The 24929-nt window shown below is 31.2% G+C and overlaps 2 protein-coding genes across 3 annotated transcripts; one reads left to right on the top strand and one right to left on the bottom strand.

Moving 5' to 3' along the window:
* Positions 1–8067: 8067 nt before the first annotated feature.
* Positions 8068–13876, top strand: LOC114373831 (protein LIGHT-DEPENDENT SHORT HYPOCOTYLS 10-like). 2 transcript variants are annotated; one of them, XM_028331374.1, is made up of 2 exons: positions 8068–8841; positions 13552–13876. In XM_028331374.1, exon 1 carries the CDS (start codon positions 8280–8282, stop codon positions 8823–8825), a length of 546 nt encoding a protein of 181 aa, XP_028187175.1. In that variant the 5' UTR covers positions 8068–8279; the 3' UTR covers positions 8826–8841; positions 13552–13876. The 2 variants fall into 2 exon arrangements, with proteins under 2 accessions (XP_028187175.1, XP_028187174.1); XM_028331373.1 differs by having other exon boundaries at positions 8069–8845.
* A 2671-nt stretch (positions 13877–16547) lies between these two features.
* LOC114376083 (trihelix transcription factor ASIL2-like) lies at positions 16548–22012 on the bottom strand. The gene is made up of 2 exons (XM_028334002.1): positions 20470–22012; positions 16548–16850 (listed from the first exon to the last, which is right to left on the bottom strand). Exons 1-2 carry the CDS (start codon positions 21392–21394, stop codon positions 16837–16839), a joined length of 939 nt encoding a protein of 312 aa, XP_028189803.1. The 5' UTR covers positions 21395–22012; the 3' UTR covers positions 16548–16836.
* Positions 22013–24929: the final 2917 nt, after the last annotated feature.

Below are 24929 nucleotides of genomic sequence, written 5' to 3'. Positions count from 1 at the left end.
AGACATATATGTGTATGACAAACTCATCTATTGAAGTTGTTGATAAACGTATAAATGAAAATGTTTATATAAATTTTAATTTTACTTTAGGAATAAAAAATAAAATTTTGTAAATTAATTATAATTTGAGTTTTTAATTAATTTAAAATTCTTATAGGTTTGTATTTGTAGATAAATTATTTTGATTATATTTTTTTAGTTTCAATTGTTATTTTTCATATTGTGCTTTTGACTATTTTAGAGAAAAAAATTATATAGAAAATTATTTTATATTGTGATTGAAACTCTTAATTTTATATCATATTGTGAAATATTTTCAATCAAAATTAAAACAAAAAATAAATTAATATAATAATTCAATTACACATCTTACTTTCCTTGTATGTTGATTAACTAGTAGACAGTTAAACTCTATCTTATCTAGTAATTTAAGTTTAATATATTTTTAGATTAAATATAAGTTAAAAATTAAAATAATACTTAAAGTAATGTTTTAAAAATATTATATGCTGCTACAAAATTTATTTACCGATGTGATCAAACAAGTTTTCTAGTTAATAAAAATATATAGAAACTAGCTAGTTGAAAATGTTTTCCAAATATAATTTATATGTTTGTTATAAGTATAAAAAAAAATATTTCCAAGAAAGTGTATTTCGAAACATCATATTTCCATTTTGGTACAAGTTTTGAGAATGCATTCTCAATCATTTTAAGAAATATAAAAAATTTATATCATATAATTATTTCTAATTTCCATGGTGAAATTTGAGCATGTTAGTATTTTTATGGGTACAAAGTATGTTATTGTTGATTGTGATAAGATATTTATTTTATTTTTTATCTTTTAGATAAGATTAGTTAATTTTTGTTTTTTCTTTTAGAATATTTTATCTTTTCAATAACTTTTAGTTAGGATTTTATTTGTGTATATATGGGTACCCATATTCTAACAAAACACACTGAAATACTATTAATTTATACATATATTTATCATCTCTCTTTTCTCTTTAAAAGCCTTGTAACTTTAACATGATATCGAACCAGTACCATCCACCATGACTCGTCCATCATTATTGCATTGTCAAGTTCCCACTAGAAACTCTATTTTTGTTTTATGTTCGCCATGAATTAATTTATTAGTGTACTTCATTTCTTCGATCTCTCGTGCATTGTATTGACATATTAAGTCTCTATCTCTTATTGTCAGTGTTGTTATGTTTTCACTGCAGTAGGTTCATAAACCTTAGTTTGTTCGCTGGTGTAGGTTTTTGAGGCTTCCAATCGTCTTTCCCTTCAAGGGTGGTCGTAGGGGGTGCTTTAAGGGTTTCAACTATGCAGCGAGCAACACACTTATTTTTCTTCAATGGTTTATTTCACCAGCCCTCTTTTCTCACTAGGGTTTCATCTGTATTGTAATAATTAAAAAATCAAAATCTTTTACAATTCATTAAAAATGAAAAATATATGCAAAAGTAAAATTAAACATAAACTTTTTTTATATGTAAGAATCAAAAACAAATTTCAAGATATTTATAACAATTCACACATATTACTTAACCAACTAAAATATTAATAAATTAAACATCAAGTTTAAAAATATTGTATTCTAACCATTAATTGTCCTAGACATTTAAATGAGAACCATTTACTTCCTCTTTCATTTTTATTTCTTTTAATTTCAACACTTACATATTTGCATGCAAGCAAAAGCTCAAGTTTTACTTGTTAGAATAATGCTAGCTAGTGATCATTCAGTGGGAATAAATATTCAAACTGAGGATTTTGTCTTCTCAACATTGACCAATCACAAATTGTACGTGCTATAATAATGTGATTATATAACATGCTTGTGAATATCATATAATCCTATACGTAAATAAGAATCAACAATGAGATATGAAAGATTTTGAAAACTGGGCAGGTAAAGTTTCTGAACCTAAATATTGAGTGCAGAAGATGAGTATTAGATTTTACATTTTCGTTAAAGGTCTTTTAAGGCAAGCTTCCCGTGTAAAACTTGTATAACAAAATTTTATTTTTAATTATTTTCAGAATCAAATTCATTAAAATTGACATCATTTATCAATAAATATACAGACACGAATTATTTTGACGAAAAAGAAAATCCATTTCTGCTTAATTGAGCATTCTATAAAAATATTCTATAGTTTTGGAGAGGTTTCATATGTATTTACGATAATAATTACAATGATGATGATTTCATATGTATTACAATAAGAAGACTTATAGATTATTAATTGAATTAACGTTTCCTTGATTGCAAATATTCATCATTGAGACGTGGTTGGGCTGTTTTACTTATTTCCCGATCTATTATTGAACGGCCTTTGCAGGAATTATGCAACATGTTGCGCTTGTGTTGTCAGAACACTTGATGACACATGTTGGAAAATTTGTAGCTACCAAAAAGAACAATAAGAGAAAAATTCAAATAGTAATATATACTGGTTGGAAGTACAGTATGATGAGAGACGGTTTGAAAAGTATAACATTTGTAAAATATAGGCTAAATTACACAGAAATAATTTATTGTATTTGTTTCAAATATATTTGTAGCATTATTTAATTTAATCATTAATATAATCAAACTTTTCTTACCGAATCAAGCTTTTACTTTGATAGTCTATTACAGTATAAATTTAATGTTAGAACTCTTAGAAGTATCAAATATTATTTTATATATAAGTATTTGATCAATCAAACTATTTACATTATAAAATTTCTTCAGCCACTTATGTTATTGCGTTAACCACTTTTTATAGTTCATCAATTAAGATGCTGAATAGATGTTCTACGACAGACGAAAATAGATTATTAGCATGTCTATATTCATATTTATCTCTTTTAAACATAAATTGTTTGCCTTTGGCTAATGTGTAAGTCTTCTAAGATATAACAAATTTTCTCAATAGTGATTGAAGTAACAGAACTAACAAGCTTTTATTATAATTAGTAACTTAGGATTTAGAATTTTAGACAATGAGAAGATAGAAGAAAAATAAGGAGAGTTTCAAAACCAGGGTTAACACCTGAAAGACACGTAACACAAGCATGGTCGATGCTTCTAATATTATGCATGCTAGCTAATAAAACACCGGCCTGAATATAATGTTAACCGAAACTGCCACCAAATCTATTTCTTGCTCAAATTGATGTCGTGAGATTTTACCTTCTAGCTTCCACTATTTTTGCAAACAAATATTACGGTATCACTTATGGAATGCCATAACCTGTCAAAACACAAAGATAATAGTATAGGTGACGTTTTTACCTCACAGTAGCTTTTCCATGGTTATGTTATGTCCTTCGAATTCGACACATTCCAGGGATGTCTCAGTTCAAGACTTCAAGTTGCAAAAATCATCCCAGAGACATACAAAAGCCAATTTCCCTTACTTCCTGCTTTGTCATTTTTCTCATATTTGCGCGAACTTAGTCTCTTAAGGATAAATAGTACTCGTCTGATGATAAAAATAAATAATATATATAGTATAAAAAGATAGGATAAGAATAGGAAATTAAGTTTATTGATGATGTAAAGGCGAAAGTAGTATATTAATAGCAAATTAAACAAGCACGTGTGTATTTTTGTAGCCATTTATTTTAATACAGTTTAACGTATTCATTTATATATTTACAATTTAATTAAATTTGTCAAAGAAAGTGTTAAGTTTTGTGGGATACCTTTATTTAACATATTCATTTATTTTTATTTACATGGTCTTTTTTCAATGCTTGCTGAAAAACTCCTAAGGGCATATTTGTTATGATTCATTTCGCTCTAAAGGCCAACCATGAAAGACTTTTGCCAGTTTTTGGTACAATGAAGACATATAATCCTGTAGTAAAAGGTTCACGGTCTAATTTTGTCCACGTACAAAAGGATAATCTTATTGGACCCTCATTATAAGTGTCCAACATATACCAAAAACGATGAACACCCCCAACAAAAAAAGAATAAGCATAAAGAAGAAAAATGATCATAACATTCAAAAGGAACTAAAGCTGCATCTTGTCATAATTAATCTTTAACGATATTAGCAAGGAGAGAAAGAGAAGGAACAATCGTACAAAATTAGATTCATGTTTGGTATCTAAACTGATGTGTCATGGTGTTTTCTAACATCTTGGCTCTTGGGGAGAAACTGATTGTATCTTTATACAGGAAGTTCTAATTATATATATAGTGATAGAACAAGAAATCAAGTAAATACCAAATTCACTAAAAAAAATGACATTGCAAAACATGTTTAAAATATTTAAAGTTTAGGAGAGAAAAATTGCATCAAATATTAGGGTATGAAATAAACTTCAGAATAACTTAAAAATATAATTATTTAAGGAAATAAGCCGAATAGTTCAGTGCTAACTTTTGCAAAGGTTAAGAATGTTGTGTGATTGTGTCAATATATTCTGAGTACCTCTGGTACTACATACTCTTTGTTCAATGTATTATTTTTGCTATAAAAAAAAAGAAGAAAAAATGGTGTCAATGGGTGTATGGTTATGATCAAGCCAAAATATGTCAATGCTAATAATTGATTTGATTACGTATCTCTCGTGCACGTGGACCAGTTTACAGAATGTTGTGTGCCTTTTATCTGTAGTAGATATATGTAGATCCATGCCTTCTTGTTCTAAGGTGTAAGTTTTTTAATGTAATTGTAATTTGAATATGGTCATATGGCGGGAATAGAAAATGGAGTGGGGTTAGTAGGTGAGGAAGAATAAAGGGGAAAGGGGGGGACATGTTTGACACTTTGAGCTAATTATTTGAAACAAAATAATGAAGAAGCTTACAACATTTTTATTCGAAAACTTTAGCATTTAAAAATCATCCTTGACATTGATTAATTTAATTCAATTCTTAGTTAATTCCCTCACGCTTAGACATGGCAAGAAAACCCATATCCGTGGGTACCCGCCTGAATCCGTCCCGACTTTGACGGGTAATACCCGAGTTGACCGGGTATGGGTACGGGTTCGGGTTTTCTCCGATAACCAAAAGTCGGGTACGGGTACTGGTATGGGATTACTAGACCCGTCCCGACCCTGAACCCGAACTCGCCCCGCCACTTAAAATCTTTAGAATTTTTGCATAACTTAATTAAAAGACATATAATTTTTATTATTAGTTAATTTTATTTTAAAATTTTTACATAATTTAATATTATTTTCTTAACTATTTTTGTAGACACACGCGTTATAATAAATTTATTGATATATAAGTAGTTAAAAATAAATGTTTAACAATTAATTTATTTTTTTCTAAAATCAAATTTTTAATATTTTTTTGCAAAAAAAAAATTCTAAATGATATGTGGAACGAGGTTGGGGATACCCGATACTCGACGGGTACGGGAATGAGACAATAAACTCAAACCCGTCGGGTATCGGGTACGAGTATGGGGATATATTGAGGAGTCGGGATAAAGGATTGGGGAGACAATACTCGTACCCGACCCGCCTCATTCCCATGTCTACTCACGCTTTGTTTACTATAGTAAATTTAGTAAAGAAAGATAGGGGAGAGAGAGAAACGGTAATGAAAGTCAAGGGTACCCGAAAAAAAATAAGAGTTTGCTTAATTTAGGAGAATTCAAACTTCCTTTTATTTGAGTACGTACTTGTTAAAAATTTACAACATTTATTTACTATTAAATTAGGGTGCAATATTCTTATTGCATAAATTATAATGAAAAACACAGATTTTTTTAACATAAAAGTTTAAGTGAATTAGCTAGGTGTCAAAAGCTTGTTAGGATCATCAGGATAGATTTAAAGTTCAAAAAACACTTATATATTATTTGTCAATAATATTTTCACATTAACAAAATCAAACTCACATCTTTATGATGATATATGAATTTATTTTTTATGAACTGGATTAATTTTTATTTACAATAATGAAAAATACAAATGTACTAATAAATCAATGAGTAAATAGTATTAAAACCTTTTAATTTATTTTTTTCATTTAGTTTCACCACTCGTCCTGGCTGATGATTAATTTTGGCTTACATAATAGACTTATGGGCCCTCAGCAAACGTGTGAAATCATGCAACGCCATAAAGTCTCACAAGTATCGTCCCCACAAAAGATCTCCTGAATATATTGACAAAGTGGTAACATATATATTTGTTTTTTTTATTCAATTTTATATTTTGGTTTCAACATATAATCAATGTTGTTTGATTATTCAAAAGGTAAATTAAGTTGATATCTCCAGATATAGTAAAATAATATTTTTTTTCTTTCGATTTTAATAATGCAACCAATATGGTTCAATGTGATATTTAAAAATTTATATAATATGTAAAAATTTATACATATTCATTTGTGAGCTTATACAAATCTTCGAAACAATGACACATCAAACTAAAAACAAACACCGGCCCATACACTTGAAAATACCCAAAGTAAAGCTCTAGCTCCTGTGAGAAACTCTAAGATTTATTACTGAGGACTTTCCCCCGTTCAATCTGAGAAACATAGAACATATATAAAACAATGAGACTTTTAGTTCTCAATTAGTGTCATAGAGTCTCTATGATCAAGAATGCACTCCTATCTTAACTTACCCTTTTTGAACTTTCATGATTTTAACTCTCACTAATGCGATCACGCTATATAAGCTTTTGAATTTCCCTATAGTAAATTGCCCAACAAATATTGTATAATACTTAATTGTGACAATCTTCATGTCTCTTAGGGTTGTTTGCTAGTCATGATAATATAATAAGAAGAGATGATAAAATATAAAAGTTGGATAAGAGTATGATAAGATAAAAATATAATAAATCATATACAACATTTGATGCATAATAAATAAGAGTTTAATGTCTTGATAATGTAAAACAATTTTATATCTTTATTTAATATTAAATTATTATTTGAATTACTTTAATATAATTATTTTAAAAATTAATAAACTTATCATAAAAAAATTACATTTCAGTGCATAACTTTTTTCTCACTAAATAATCTTTTGAATAGTATAGAAATTGTTTTCTTTTGTACGCAGAGTAGTTAATGAAAAATATCTCCTTTCAAATTGAGGTAATTCCCCTTTAGGTTAGAATAATTTTTCTAACTTTGTGTTTAAATTAACCTTGGATGAGACTCCCACTGCGCAGTCATCCAAAAATACATCTGCTAAAGTCAATGGAAATTTTATAATGTTTGAGTACCAATTTGAAAACAATTAACTAGACCTAAAAACGTTGGCTTTTACCAAGACCAAAAATCTCAATTTAATTGGCTCTATGATTTCGTCTATTTCCGACCCTTTTAAATAATAAAAAAATACCTGTTTTTTTTTCTTTCTCTAGACAAAGACCATGTGTCAGTGTACTAAATAATTTGTCACAGACGCTTTTGAATTGCAGCACAGAACAGAAGATGCGCTTACAATTATTATGTAAAGCGAAAGAAATTCCATACCAATTAATTTAAACACTTCACCCATACGTACTTTGTTAATTAAATTTACATTTAACACTAAATTAAACAGTATAAGTGCACTCCGCCCCCTTCCCCTACACACACGTTCAGATATGAGTCATAATAATTAACCTTTTCCTTAGGCAGTATGAACAAATAAAAAGAATAGAAGACCAGAATCTCATGCTAAAAATAATTTGCCAATTCATTAGCTCACAAAGCACTGATGATTATGGATAACCAAGTAGATTAGTGCACTAAATCCAATCAGGCATACTTGGACTATAAGCACCAAAGCACCGACTACAAGGTAACCGGCTAATTCCAATTGGCTTCCTTGAGTTAGACAAAAACAATAAAATAATTACATAGTATCTTAATTATTCATACCATATACCAAATCATAATGCCTACTAAGAAATGATGATCGATGATAATATTATCAGATGATGCCATATAACATAACTTACATATTTTAATTTTTTAAACCTAGAAAAAACAAACCAAAATGATATAAAATAATAGTATATATATATATATATATATATATATATATATATATATATATATATATATATATATATATATATATAAGTTAATGCAAATAGGTAAAAAGTGTGGAAATGCAAATATGAGAGAGAGTGAGAGGGAGTAGGAAAAGGGGAACAAAAGCACCTTCAGATAGGACCCATAACATGTCCTCTCAAAAGACCCCAAGATGTGATTTTCATCTTTCTCCACTGCACTAACGCATTCTTTTCTTTCACCTCTTCTTGTGTCTTATTTCTACCTATTCCAATTTCCAGCCACCATGTCTGGCGAAATGCATACCGATTCCGCGTCATCGTCACGAGCCGCCGCCGCCTCTGATCAGCGTCATCAGCAGCCGGCGGCGGCCCCTCTGAGCCGGTACGAATCGCAGAAACGGCGAGACTGGAACACCTTTGGCCAGTACTTGAAGAACCAGACACCCCCAGTTTCGCTTTCACAGTGCAACTTCAACCACGTGCTTGAGTTCCTTCGCTACCTTGACCAATTTGGGAAGACCAAGGTCCACTTGCACGGTTGTATCTTTTTCGGGCAGCCTGACCCGCCCGCGCCCTGCACCTGTCCTCTCAGACAGGCTTGGGGGAGTCTCGATGCGCTCATCGGACGGCTCAGGGCTGCCTACGAAGAGCGCGGAGGCTCCCCCGAGACTAATCCCTTTGGAAGCGGAGCTATTCGCGTGTACCTTCGAGAAGTCAAGGAGTGTCAAGCAAAGGCCAGAGGGATCCCATACATCAAGAAAAAGAAGAAGAAGAACCAACTTAAGGGCCCTCATGATGCTCCAAAGTCCTTCAAGCAATTGGCCACTTGAGATCGATGGATGGATGGATGGTAATTTTTTCGTACCAAATAGTATCAATAAATTAGTTGCTTAATTTATGCTATATTTGGATTTAAATGCGACAAATCACTTGTGTGTGTAGATAGGACACACAGTGATTAATTGTGGGTCGGTAGGTAGATTAACAAAGGTTATCATATCACTATATATGATACTCGTCAAATAATTAATTGGGAAATTTGAATCCTTTTAATTTTATAAAAAAAAATGTCAGCTATGGAGATGCATACATATGGAGTATACACATAACACAAACCCTAAAAGCATAACACAAACAAACCCTAAATTCCCATCTTTGATTGAGAAATTGTTTGGTTAGAGTAATGTACTATTAGCTAAAGACTGCAAAGAATAATAATTAGAGTAGAAAGGATACCTTCTCTCTCCGTCTCCTCCTTTTCACTCTCTCTTTCTCTCTCTGTCTCTCTCCTATCATTCAAAACACTGTTATTGCAGTTTCCTAATTAAATACTCCTCAGGTAGGCACTTTATACTGATTTTGGGCCTATTTCTGATTATGCTAGATGTGTTTGCTCCCCATGGCCATGCGAGCTTGATATATCATACGTTGCATGTGATTCATACAAATTGACGTAGAAATTGAAACGTACTTGAATTCGGTCATTTATTTTAAACGAATACGTGTTTCAGTTAATAAAACAGAATTCTTCTTTAAGACAATTTGTACGGTAGTGTGGTCCATAAAAATTGTGTCATCTTAGAAACATGGTAGAAAAGTTAATTGTTTTTAGCTATTTGTCTCTCTCAGCATCCACACAAACGTTGGTTTGTTAAATGATGGGCATATGCATATATACGTCGTTTTGAATTTGTACTTAATCTAGCCATTTGTGAATGTGAGGATAGATTACACAAAAATGACCTTAGACGTTTCCTTTTTGTTTGACTCTATGCATTGTCATCAGATTGTGTATAGAGATACTTATTGTCTCTTCAAAAGTTCTATCCAAAGTCCTCCGACCTCCATATGTATAATCACAAATATTGTCTAATAGAAGAAAGGGAAGGCAAATAAAGTTAATTCAGTAAAAAAAAAAAGTTAATTGTGAATTTTCTTATAAATAAAATAAAAAAAGGAAGTAGATAAGGTAGATATAGATTGATCAATCATAAGCTCAAACTTAATTACCAGATTGTTCTGGCGGAAGGATATCTCAGTTAGACGTTGAGGTTCAGGCCATATACATAGCTATGTAAGTGTGCATGAACGTGTCTGCTTCTAAAAATGGCTTAATTACAAACTTACTAATTGTTTAAATGAGTTTATTATATTTTAATGGGCCACATTGGTCGGTAATCTTTCCCTCCCTGTCACTTTCTGTGTATACTTCCATGTCATGTCCATGTAAGGTTTCAAATAATGACCCTCAATTTGCTTCGAGCATTTGTAAAGATAATTGTATTCTTTCCAATCCACTTTCAATTTCTTACAAGACATAGAGGAACTTTCCTTCAATTTGTACTGAATCTCTTATAGTTATCACAGAGTCAGTGACATAGCAATATGAGCAAATCAAATATTTACTTCAAATTATACTCTCATATCATTCATCGATCGCTGTCCCATTCTTAATACCTCATATTAGATCCTGAGCAGGGTGAATGTTGGCATCCTATAAACATTGTCTTGTGGTTGATAGAAAATGGTGTCCTGATAAAGTATAGTGAGATAGATGTGATTGAATGATATTCTATCATGGTTTATCATAAAAAAAGGAAAATATTTAACATATACATTTTCTTTTCATTTCATTTTTACTTTTTCTAAAAAAATATTACTTGCATTGCATCACTTACCAAATTCTCTCTTTCTATATTTTTTTCTGCCATCTCTCATCTTTCCATTCAAATTAGGAATATTCACGTGTTGGATTGATTTAGGTTTAAGATGAAATCAAATTTGAACTAATTATTTTTAATTTAATTGGTTTGATTTGAATTTCATTTTTTATATATTTTTATCAATCCAAATCAAACCAATATCAAACCAAGTCAGTTAAGATCCATTTTGTTTGGTTCAAGTCATTGGATTATGACAAAAAATAGTTATTATATATTTTTTTCAAGATTTTATCTTTGTTTGTTATTTATTTTATATAAATATTTAATTTTAAACTAATGAAAGGTAAAAATGTTTCTTATGACTAATAATTTATTTATTTAATATTTATTGTTTTATATAGTTATCACTCTATATATATTACTATTTTCTTTATTAAAAAACACATAATAAACTTGACCAAATTAAAACACTCCGTAACACTAGATAAAATTATAATCAAAATGATTGAAAAGAAAAGACAAATAGAAAAAGAAAAAAATAAGTTCTAAAGACTAAAATGTATTCATCTAAAAGTTAAAAAATAATTAATCAAATCAACGAATTGATTCAAGTTGAAAAAAAGATAAATATGAGAATTTTGGATTAAATTTGAAGTGAAAAAAAAATCAATAGCTAAATTAATTTAATTAATTTGATTTAGAATGCAAAATTCATCATGTCAATCAAATTTGATTAACACTCCTAACTCAAATCTTTCTCATAAAATGAATTATTACTCGCTAAAATTCAACGTTCTTGGTTTAGTTTACTTGAATATTATCTTTATAGATACCCAAAAATGAACAAATTAATTAAGATACTACTACTAATTTTTAGATTTTAATAATAATATGTTGAATGTAAAGGTATTTTATACTTCCAATCAATCTTAAATTGTTATATCATTGAATATCTTTGATATTTATAATAAATACTTTAAAATATATACCTAAAGTTTGGCTTTATTTGTTTTTTCTTATTAATTGCTTTATTGGTTGTTAGTATAGAAAAATCAAACTAACAATGTATCAAAATTAAACTGAGTTTTTTTTAATATATTTTTATATGATTATATTAAAAATTATGGTTGACAAAATATTTCAATTAGTTTCTATCTTTTATTACTAGGTGAAAATCTTATTTGTTTATTCGATAAACAAGTATTTTTTAGTAATTTTTCAATAATTTTTAACAATTTTTGAAACACTATTTGAAGTAATATTTTTTAAAATGTTAATTTCTAACTTCTAACTTTTTACATTTTATTTCATTTTTATCCTAAATATATTTATCAATTTTTCTGTTTATCATTTTTAAATAAATCGGTTTATTTTTTTAGTTATTTTAATTTTTTAACTACTTCAACAACTAATTTTATCAAATACTTATAAATTAACAAATTAATTTTTCAGCTAATTTTTCAACTTCTAACTAATTTTTGAAGTTAATTTTGTTGGGCATAGTCAAAATATTTAAGTTTGAACAAAATACTTTTTGTTCAAAAATTAGCTTCATGTTTCTTTTTCTTCTTTTTTTTCCCCCTTTTTTTGTTATCCATCATAAGGCTTCGGCTATTGTAATGAATTTTGAAGGTTTGAGATTTCTAATTAAGTTAAAAGTTAAAACTTTATAATATTTGAAATTGATATATCCAATTAATAAGGTGTGCATTGTGAATATGCAAAACACACTGAATGAATAAAGTAAGTTATATACAAAATTGACTTAACCTGTTAGGTTATTACTTGAGAAATAAGATGAAATGAAAGTGTATATGTGACCTCTTTTTATCACACGAGTCCTTGATTGCAAAAGTAATCTTTTGGCAGATCAGATCAAGAATTGTGCATATAAAACCAAAACGGTGCCTTTCTGCATTTTTTTTTGGAAGGCAAAATAGTATTATAACTGTACAAGACCTTTCTGCATTTAATCCAAGTAGCTTGAATATTTGGTTTGATTTGAGGACTTATCAATTATATAAAACAGAGATAACTATATATATTAAATGTTAATTAATTGTGTCAAGAATTGAATCAATTTAAAAGTCAAAGAATTGTTTTCTTTAAGAAAATATTTTGTTTCCATTCTCTATTTTTATAAATAATTACAAAAATATTGCTATAACCCAATTCTAAGAATTTTAATGGTTTCAACCCTTTTCATAGTCCAATTTTCATTCTAGAAAATAATTTTAAGTTCTTATGACCATATCGCAGTATATGAAGAACCACACATCCTTAATCTTGTAGTGAATGCTATAGAATACACACTTGAGCCTTATAGAATAAAGTACCATAAATTAGAGTGCACTTTATTCTAAAAATTAAACACATTACACCGAAGGATAAAACTTTTATGGTATCAAACAAGTTGGAAGAAAACATGCACCATGATGTCTTTGATTTCACCCAAACATATTACAGCTTTGTTTTATTTTTTGGTTAATATTTATAGTTTGATAAAAAAAAATAACATTGCCATGTCTATAGAACTATATTCGTACTGCATTGGTCCAAAAAATTTCGTACCATATAACAATATTGCATGACTCTATACCGAATCTCTTTAAGTATCTGCAAGTTTTAGACGTATGTACCCTAAAGAGGTTTGGTCAGTGAATGAGTGGAAACGCATTCTGATCAGTTACTATGCAATTTCTCATGTTTGGAATGAATATTAATTTGCATACATCCAATGGTTAAAGTTCTTCGAAAAGGCTTCGATATATTGCATTCAAATTTAATAGTGACTTCTCACTCTGATTATGTGGGTATTAAACTATAAATTAGAGCATCAAAAGGATGTGAATATTGTAACAAGTCACTTTTGCTGAATACTCTTTGCATGCAGGACTGAAAGAACGACTTACTTGGATTGGGGATTTAATTTGCCAAAGTGAACGAGTATGTCCTAAAAGTATCATCTCTACTGCTGCTTCGACTAAAAATTATCAAAGAAAAATATTAATATCCCACATAATTAATACGTACGTAGTTCTGAACATCAGAATAATCCTTTTGGAGCAAGTTTGTAGGCCGTCTTAAATATATGTTCAAGTTCAACCTTGTAAGTTCTTATCACATATTAGACCTCATCGCCAAAATAGAAACAGTCAGATCGAATGGCTAGATTTATAGACGTTTACTACTTCAATTACCACTGCTATATATTACTCTCTCAAGTCTCACACACACACACACAAATGGCAATCACGCATGATCGAAATATCCAATAATTAAAATCTATCTCTTTTTGTTAAACTTCATATTATATAATTCTTAAGCAGTAGTTTTCATGCTGATCTTTGAAGCTGTTAACTATGGGATCTGTCATATGGTCATTATTTTAGATTGATGATCTATGATGTTTAGTTTGATATGCATCTTAAAGAAGTAAAAAGGTTGGTGCATTTGAGGCATTGTGTTGGAAATTTGCGTTTAAGATATCCAGAGAGTAGTGTGTGGTCATCTTGCGAGTACTTAATGGGCTTCATTTTGAATTTTGATATCGAGTGTACCCATTAGAAGAGTCACGAAAGTTATAAGCATTGCAGTTTTCAACCATTTTACCCCATAATTTTGTCTATTCAATTTGTTCGCAATAAATTTAGGTAAAGTTACATTTTTGGTCCTTCAGTTTATTTTTAGTTTTAGAATTGATCTTCCGGTAACTTAATTCACGAATTGGGTCCTCCTATTTTATAAAATCGTGTAATGTTGGTCTCTCATGTCACAATTGGACGTTGACCGTTAGCAAGTGAGGTTGACTGTCACGTGTCATGTTCTGATTGGTCAATGAAAACAACAATGTATTTCATCTTTCATGGAGTTGATATCCAAGCAAAACATAACATGTGACCGTCATCATCCAATAAGAACGTGACACGTGACAATCAACAGTCAACGTCCAATTGTGACCTGAAGGACCAATATTACACGATTTTACAAAATAAGAAGACTCAATTCGTGAATTAAATTAATGAAAAACTAAAATCCAAAATTTGAAATAAACTGAAGGACTAAAAATGTAATTTTGCCTAAATATACTAATATTAAACATATCCTCATGCATATATTTAAAGAGTTGGCAATATGTTATTTTAATGTTACGAAATTATTACTTTAAAGAAGAAAAAACTCAGTGGAGATTTTCTTTTGGGATTGGGGATTGGGATGCTTTGCTTGTTATGTCTTCTTATTGCCTACATGTTTATTTTGTTATAAAACATCAAATTTTAAATAAAAAATAAATTTCAACGTGGCAATACATGATTCAGTTACCAACACTAAAATTGCTTGAAAATTAAATTTTGAAATGAAACATTTAACAAAACTAAACTATTAAAAAAAAAATACACAAACAGTCATGTGATTTTGTAATAAAAAAGAATTTAAAAAGGAAAGAAAATCCTTATACTCCCTCTGTTACTTCTTATAAGACATTGTTTTAAAATGTTCTTATTTTTTTTATAAGATTATTTTTAATTTTTTCTTGTATTAATTTTTTTAAAACAAATACTCTTAATTATTTTACTAGTCCATAAATAAGAAATGTTATTTATTTTCTCTTTCTCTCGCGCGGATCGAAGAATTGAATAGTTTAGTTTTAAAAATTAAAATTTCACTACTATTATTTTCTTTTCATGCATTATTTATTTACGAGTAATTTTGAAAACATATTATAATTAAAAATAAATTAAATATTAATAATTAAATTAACTATGTTAATATAAATGAATTAGTTAATAATATCTTATAATTAGAGATAGAGAATATTGTTTTTTCACACAGCAATGAACGCCTTTATTGGTTGTCATTTCACCAGCAATAAAAGTTTGTATATTTCTTACTTTTGAGTACATGAGATTGGAAATGCAAACATGCACCAAGGTGTTTATGGCTTGTTTGCATAATTAGGCTATAGAAAATTTAGAATTTTTAAAAGAGAAAAAAAATTATAATATAAAAAGTTTCACAAAATCATCTAATCAAATCTTATCATATAAGATAAGTTTATTGACTTTTAAAGTAATTCAATTAAATCTTATCATATAAAATAAATTTATTAACTTTTAAAATAATTATCTTAAAATAATTCAAACGATAATTTATGATTATATGACTATGTAAAATTATTTTACACTATCATGTATAATCATTAATTTTTTTAAAATGTTATAAATTAGTGAATAAAGCCACAAGTTTGATAGATTATCACCATTCAGAGTTTTTTCTTCACTTGGGTTTTTTTTTAACAATTATCAAAGTTGAGTGGTACATAAAAATCCATGTAATAAATGTCCTTTTTCAAAGTCCAAATCATTCATCAATTCTATCGATAAATATTAATTATTATTATTATTATTTTAATAAAAAAATTAAATTCATATTTTTGTCATTTTCTTTTCTTTTATTATCAAAAGAATCTTATAACTTTCTAGTATGGGACTAAGGTGATCAATGGTTTATATTGAATAAAACAAATATTTAACATGTGATATAACAAATAATACAGACTTGCATATTCATCGTAATTCGATTTTTGAAATAGTTTCGAATAAGCATATTACCCAGCGGTTAGGCTTATAATCAAACATGAGCTAAACAATTGAAAAATTTTATTATTTAAAGAGTTCAAACACGACACACTATTTTGTATTCTGTAATTTTAGCAAGATTTTTAAGTTTTTAGCAAAAAGAATTTTATACGCCTTATTTCATTTCCAATTTTCATCATCTAAGTGTTTTTTTTTACGAGGGAAAAAATGAAAGACAAAAAAAAGGACACTAAGTTGTTTTAAAAAACGTGTATATATATGTTTTGAAAGAAGCAACTGGTCAGCCAGGTATTGAAAAGGGAAAAGGGGGGGGGACATTTGGCATAAAAGTGTTATACATTGATTGGAGCAAATTCTATATCGGAGCCGAATTAGGCCTAGTTGCCGAATTAATTTATAAGAACTAATAACAACAAATTAAAGGCTAGCTAAAAGAATCCAAAATTACTCCAAAATAAATTTCTATTGGAGATATTCCCTCGTGACAGTATATCAGTTGAAGATATGTACTTTCCCATTGACTAGACCATAGCAAGACAAGCATTTCGAGCACCGTCAACGAACCATCGACCACTTGGCTAGCTATACATATCTGCGGCAAAGAACAAGTTTGTCAAAATAGTTCAGCAACGCGTAAATTGAGACATGTTCTATCACAGTTGTCATCACACTTCTTAAGTACTAAATGCTTCGACCGAAAGAATAATCCACAACTAGTCTTTCGATATTATTAATCCAAAACTATAATATCGTAGACCACCAAGATTCCTACAACCTCAAAACTATACTTGTATGTTTCAAGTCAAAGAAAAGGACACATTTACAGCAGTCAAGCCACTACATAATTGTGAAGGCTAAAAAATCTCTTCTAAACTGACAACACCTTAGCTTGAGCAGCTGGATAATATCTATACATGCAATGAATTGTAAGCAAAAAACATATATGGCTTTGAGTAGGAATATTTCTCCAAAGCTAATAATCAAGAGCATAACAACAGGGTATACAATAAGATTTCCAGATCTTTGTACCAAAAGATATTTGTAAATGTAGCCTAATCAGTTGAAATTGTATCTGTATCCTAATCAGTTGAACTTTACCCGGTAATCACAGATCCATCATTTATGTTTATCATTTTATGAAATGACACATTTTCCTTCACGTATCTGATACTATACTAGCAAGTCATGACCAAGTCTCAACTAACTTGGATTGATTAGTAATCTGAACTCAGAAGCTATTGTCTAGCGCAGCTCAGAATTATATATATAATAAAGCAAGGTTACATGTGTTTGGTTTTCTATTGTTGAAAAGGAGCCTAACGTACATTTACCTATAAGTAACTAGATCTTGCTTTTCCATGTACGTGGTTAGGAATGAAATCCAAGCACACTAACTCATCCCATCAAAACCTTGTATCATACTGTGATTCATTGCTACCCTTTTTTAAAGACATGCTTAAAAACTTAAGGGCAAAAATAACTAAAACCCTAAAAATCATCAATAACTCCTTATTTATTGAATAGTATCATCACAAATTATGCTCACATTAAGAACAGAACATCTTAATAGCATTTTTCTTAAATTCAGAACTCCTAGAAAGTTGACACTTAATAGCAGTGGTCTAAAGCGAACCAAAAAAGGGAATAATATTACCATTTTTTCAAGCAAATAAAATAGTCTCCTTACATTTTAGGCCACACAAGGGATATAAGCTATAAACCCTACCACATATAATCACTCATAAGAAACAGAGTAAGAAAATAAGACAACATCTATAAACCCTACCACATACGTATTATTACCATTTTCCACACTGTTTTGATATGACCGAAAAACTTCACCAAAAGAATTAGTCTACTAACTCAAATGGTTACCACTTTCCAGTTCTCCCATTGTTCTTTTTCTTATATAAGAAAATTAAACTTGCACAAAACCCCATACCTTTTGAACCAGTAACTCACCACTCTCCTTTGTTCTTAAAGCAAACAATATTTCATACCTATCCATAGTTTGATAGAAATGTCCAAACTAGAAATGTAATACAACAAAACTGGAGTGGTTAAAACTTAAATGGATCAATCAAGATAAAAACAACTAACCAGAAGCCAACCCAACTGAAGGGAGTTAAAGTCACCAGCAAGACAAAGCTAGCATCAAACTATCAACACACTTCATGTTCTCAGCATATGACCATCCCTAAGGTTCCAGGTCATCACTACTTTAGTACAACACATTCTCGCTGAACTTGAATTCATACATATTAGATACTTCTCTAAAATTGTCTTCTAACTTTTCTAGTTTTTTTTTTTGTGCTAATTTTAACATGCTAACTTGAATTCATACATATTAGCTATACAGTTCCTGTTAAATTTGGATGCCTCAGTCCTACCCTTACTTTGCAACTCCATATAAATTAGGGATGAGTAGGTGGCAACTGGATCAGTTAATCAATCATCTGTTCATATCTAAATTTACATTTCTTGAAGACTTGAACAATGCAGATGATAGATGCAGCTTCCAGCCAGACTCCACCATTACCTTTGTCTGGTGATAGAAGATGACATGTACAAATAACTAGACAGTGCAATGAAGGTTTTCCTTTGAGAATTCAAACTACATGGACAGCATTAGAGCTGTGTGAAATCAATTGTAACTCATAACTAAGTTGGAATGGAACTGGAGAGAGATTGATTTGTGATGGGCACAAGATAAATATGCAGAGTTCATCAACATTCCTTTTATTTTCTAAGATTGCATCCAAGCACACTGTAAACAAGGGCTTATTTTTAAAAAAAATCAGTGAAACCAAACATACTCTTAACCCCCAGTCAATAGATGACCATGCAACAAACTGGGGGGAAATCCATACGAGTCCAGTGTTCATTGTCTACAAGAGCACATAATTCCTCCTCAGCTGTTGAAGAATATACTTGTGAGAGTCAAATCAATCATGCCATTTCAGGATCATTAAAGTCATTTTGTAAAAATGGACTCCTAAATTCCTATCATTATAGATTTTACTAAACAAGACAAGTTTGTAGATAACATGCCTAAAGCCTTTCTTATTCTTAAAGGGATGAGATTCAAAGTGGCCAAGAAATCTTGAGTTATCAATGGTATGTTATTTTTAGTTAACACACAGCTGTCATCATATTCCTAATTTCCATGAATTAAGTAGCTGCATGGAAATGCACCCTATTATCTAAATCAATATCAGTGTGTAAGAAATATCCAAGAGTTCAAACACCAACATGTTTCCCTCTCTTTACCTTGCATATTAGCCTACAACAACTACCCAAAACTGCATCACATTTATGAAAGTTGAAATAAAGCACACATGTACCACACATGGTTTGGCAATGCATTTATAAAAGTAGAAGTACAGCACCAATTTACCATGCATGGCTCTATTTCAATCAGCTACAAAAGGAAAGTGAGATATAACATTAACAACAGCCACTGAATGCAAAACTAAAAAACAAAATGTGAGAATCTTCAACCACTACTACCTCCAAGACAGACAAAAAAAGTACACAGACCTAGACTCATCTGTTTGCAGAAGTTACTGTGAAATACATATGATTTGTATGTTTGAACACCAAACACAAATCCAACCTTGAGTTTATAATATATCAACTTCATGCTGACTTTCAAAATAAGAAGCCATACAATAACAAATAACAATGAGAATTCATTATGTAGGACAGTTCAGTAAAAAGCTTTAACATGGTCCCTAGCCCCTAATGTTAATTGTCAATGTCACAAAAGCTTGAAAACACCATTATAATACAAAACCATCTGCATCTTGCAGAACCATAAGCTTTAAAGTTAAGAGGACTAGCTCAAAGCCTCCACCATTTTTATAGAAAAACAGTTCACAAAAAAAATATCTCAGCATAAACTATGATGATATAAAGAACTTGCCAAACCCAAGTACTAAAGTGCATCACATGCTAGTATATTTAATTGTAGGACTACAAGAAACAACCAATTCAGAGCATTCAGTGCACCCTCTAGAGTCCAAACCAATCTATTTTTCTTTTACCACCAAAAAGGAACTCACTGGAGAATAATCCTCTAGCGACCCACTTATCCTCAAGTCCAAAACATCATTCATTCGTTGAAAACAAAACACTAAAAAGTACAACGTGTGATCAAATCAAGCCAAAAGGGAAGCAAATAAAAGGCCGAATTTTTTTTTGTATCTCACCATTAGAGCCAGATCTTTTACCGCGCTTAATTCTCTCGAGCTGAACCTGTGTGTCCATAAACATCTCCATCCTCTGCACTTCAAGATCTTTAGCAAACTGCATCCTCTGTTTCTCCAAATCCACCATCTGCCTCAGCTTCTGCGCCTCCACTCTCTCATAAACTTCCCCAAACCTCTCTATCGCCTTCGCCAACCTCCTCATCCCTTCCCTCTCCTTATCCCCTTCCTCCACTTCGCTCCCTCTCCCTTCCTCTTCACATTCTTCCTCCTCCTCCTCCTCCAAATCCTCCGCCTCCTCCTCGTCTTCCTCCTCATCGTCCTCATCAGCCTCCGCTGCCGCCGCCGCGGCAGCCACGGCGGAGTAATTCCTTCTGAAGTAACCCTCGTCCATCGCCGCTGCCGAGGAGCGCTTCTGCGGCAGAGCGACGGCCGTCGGCGGCACCGCAATCGCAGGAGAAGAGGAAGGGTTCTGGTTTTGGTTCTGGTTCTTCCGATGCGGCAGCAAAGGAAGAGCCACCGGCGGCGACGGAGACGGCGAAGAGGTTGATTTCTTCGCGCTAAAATTAGGGCCGATTAGAGCGTCCAAGCGCTCGTAGAAAGGCCAAGAGGAAGAGAGAGTACCGTTGGAGGCCGAAACCCTAGCCTTCTCGATCTTGTACTTCTTCTTAATGGTGTCGATGCGGTTTTTGCACTGGACGTCGGTGCGGTGCGTCTTTTTGGTGTGGCCGTGGAGCGCGTTGACGGCGTCGGCGACGTCCTGCCAGTCCTTTTGGCGGAGGTTGCCGCGGTTGAGCTCGAGGTAGCGGCGGCCCCAGGCGTCGACGAGCGTGGAGGAGGCCTCCTCGGACCAGCAGTCCTCGCGGACGGGGACGGGGCGCGATGGCGGCGGCGTGGTGGTGAGGAGGGAGTCGTGGAAGTCCGGCATCGGAAAAAGGGAATTAGGGTTGGAAGAGAGATAAAGAGAAAGGGAAAAGAGAAAGAGAAAGAGAAAGAGAAAGAAGAAGAAGAAGAGAGAGAAAGCGAAACGGCAAGGCGAAAGAGTGGGAATGGTGAGGGATAATACGGTACGGTCGCCGGGGAGGGGCGCGTGTTGTTGGGGGAACCCCCAGTGTGTGAGTGGCTCGCGTCATCGGATCGGCTCGGCTTGACCGCTACAACTACTACTATCGGAAACACCAAATTTTTTTTTACATTTCCAAATTAATTATTCTACAATTATCATACTACTTACTAATACTATGCCTGTTTTTTTTATATCATTTTAAAAATTATAGGAAAATAAAAATATTTTCATTTTTTTTTATTTTAGAGGGACGAAGGTTTTGGTTTTTGGAGGGAAAGAGGGACGCGCGTCGTTGCCGACTTGACTTGCGGTGTGGGTGACGGCTCGATTCCGTTTGGCATTTTTCTTCTTTTTGGTATTTTTATTTTGATTTTGATTTTGATAAGAATAATGAGATAGAAAGTGAGCGAGATACCGTTTCAAGATTAAGATTGAGATCAGGAGCATCATAAAAAGATTAAGATTAGGATTAAGGCGTTAAGCTTTGACCGGGGATTGGTGAAGATTAAGATTCAGATCATTTTATACCTTGCGTTGCGTCTACACTCTCTTTTTCCGTTTTGTTTTCTTTTCTTAAATAAACACGCCGTGACCACTCCGATTCCACTCTGAGGAAACTATTTATTAATAATGGAAAAAATGAAAAAACACGCATCCGCCCCCAACCAAATAATGGAAAAATATTTATTGTTATTTTTCTTAACTAAGATTTGCTAAGTGCTGCAAGAGATCAACTTGTTGAAAATATGTTTAATATCTTTTGTTTAAAAAATGGTAATAATTTATTTTATTTTTAAGAATTTAATATTTGTTTTAAATTATGTAGATTTTTAAATTACTATGAATTTATTTAGATTAAGATAAAGATTTAATCTTATCTTTTAGATTTAAGAGATTAAATTTTTTTATTGTAAAATTAAGATGATAAATAAAATTTGTTACACTTTTGTTCTGCATATAGAGTCCATAAATAAAATATTGATGTATCTTTTTCACATAATATATTTCCTTCTTTTATACACAACACGAACTACAGCAAAAAATTTAAAATATCTCATCACAAATTCACAATCAACCAAGACACAACGGTGTGTGACTGTGTGCTTTTTTTTTCTGCTGAAAAATAAACTAATAGAGTATTAAGACTCTTATTTATACTAAATGAGTTTTAAATTAATAATTAGGATAACTAATCTTAAATTTTAAATCATCATTTCCTTATTGTTTTATTTATTAGTAGTAAAATAGGGTGGACCGTTTTTCTTATATGGTGATGTCAGTGTTATTTAATTCAATATGAGAAAAAGAAATTTGGGTTTTTGGAAACCCATTTTGCTTGTAGTCAAATCACAGGACTAATGAAAGTCTCAATACTTCTCCTATGCCTAAAGATTGTATAAAAATCTCCATTTCCTTTTTACCTTGCAATTCAGCCGGCAAGATAGATAAGATGATTTTGCTCCAATCTTTTGCACTCATGAATCCTCCAAACATGATTTGTGACCAGTTTGTGTATTAGTAACAAATTGATGATTTGGAATTATCATTGCAATTTGCAAAGTTGGTGATGAGAGGAATGAGAAAATACACTTGCACGCGGCTTTCCACCATGAAAAGTTCATCATGCAAGCAAGCTAAATATGTGTGTGCACATGAATGCCAAACCCCAGGCCAACAAAAATTTAATGTCAAGCATTCTAATTAAGATTTAATGGTCCATGCACATAACAAATATGCAGGGATAAAAGATTCGGATCTAGATTCTCTGCAATCGGACATATCACGCAGTCAGACGATTAGAACCGTCAACCACTCATAAATTATTTGAGAAAATTCAACTTAAAAAACACTTTTAAAATATTGGTTCTGTGTTGAAATCAAATGGTCCATATTCACCACCGCGTGAATGCAATGAATCCAAATCTAGAAGATCCCTGTGCCTGATTCCCCTGTTTGCACTAAACTATTACCTAGTTTCTCCATTCCATTGCACTTGCATCTTGAACAAAAAATACAACATCACACAAGAGACAACATTATTGTGAAAATAAATATACTTCAGAATATCAATTATCAATTATAAACTACCGATTAATTTTATCACATGTCTTTGCTTTCCTTTCCAAAAATAGTACTACTTTACCAAGGATTGATAATATTATCAACCATCTCTCTAATTTTCTGCACAATGATCTCAATAACAATTTTATAAGAGACATTGCATAAACTAACGAGGGTATCATTAAGCTCCCTCACTTTAGAAGGAGTTTGAAACATTTCCTTGAATTATAAAACAAAATTCATTTTCCATTGTTTTCTAAAGGTGTCAAAGTGAGATTAGACTCAATGAGTCAAGCCGAGTTAGAAAATTTAGATTTCCATGATTTTGGCCCAACAACAAGCCGACTCACTTAACCTATGAGGCAAATAGGTATGATTTGGATAGGCCCGTTTAACTCATTTAAAATTAATAAAAAAAAAAATACACTTGTAACAACTTGAAAACACCAATTGAATTTAGATCAAGGACTTCGAAGCGCCAATCTCATAATTATTAATTGAATTTCATCTTCCAAAATTGATATGTCCAATTTAGCAAGTTGATCCTCATTCAAACTAGAAAAACATCCTGAAAGGTAGAGGATTGGAAGAGTTATCTGTTTAGTAATCAAATGCTTGTTGAAATTACTAAATTGGACACCATGCCCTATAGCTAAAATCTCTACATAATCAAATCTCCATTTTCGTTGTGAAAAACTTCATAAGAGTTGTGATTCCTCTTGATTGCCATAAACCCATGAAAATAAACATATATTCTTATCCACATAAGCCATCCATTTACATTTAGATTTCTGATACCAAAAAAATTCATTCGTAACTGCTAACTGCCAATGCTTCATATTCTTCCCACATATTTTTAAGAATGAGTAATCTATATACACACTTTCCTTACATGAATTAATGTTTTGGGCGAGGAATGTATATTAGTATCATGATACTTGGGGCATACAAATAAAGTTGCAGCAAAGTAATGCTTGAAGCCTTGAACTGTAACCTTGTGTTTGGACGGAGGATTTGAAAATTTTTAGGAAATTTAAATACACAGCATTTTAATTGACTTGATTTAAATTTCTTTCATTTTGTAAATATTTTGTTTGGATGAAGTAATTTAATTTCTTGTATTTTAATTTCCTTATTTTGATAAAGTAATTCAATTTTAATGAAATTCAAATTTTCATTTTTAAATATTTATTTTTAAAAAAAAGTGTTGATAGCATCCCCAACCATAGCCTCTTCTAAACCAAAATCAACTGCGCCTATTACTTCTCTCACTTCATATCCACCAGCTTCATCTCCCAATGCTCCAACTGCAACCCCTCCCGCCATTTCATCTCCC

Source organism: Glycine soja, chromosome 11 (genome assembly GCF_004193775.1).
Source record: "Glycine soja cultivar W05 chromosome 11, ASM419377v2, whole genome shotgun sequence".
Classification (NCBI taxonomy): Eukaryota; Viridiplantae; Streptophyta; class Magnoliopsida; order Fabales; family Fabaceae; genus Glycine; species Glycine soja.
The sequence above is the reverse complement of the archived record's forward strand: the minus strand, read 5'-3'. Positions and strand labels throughout refer to the sequence as shown.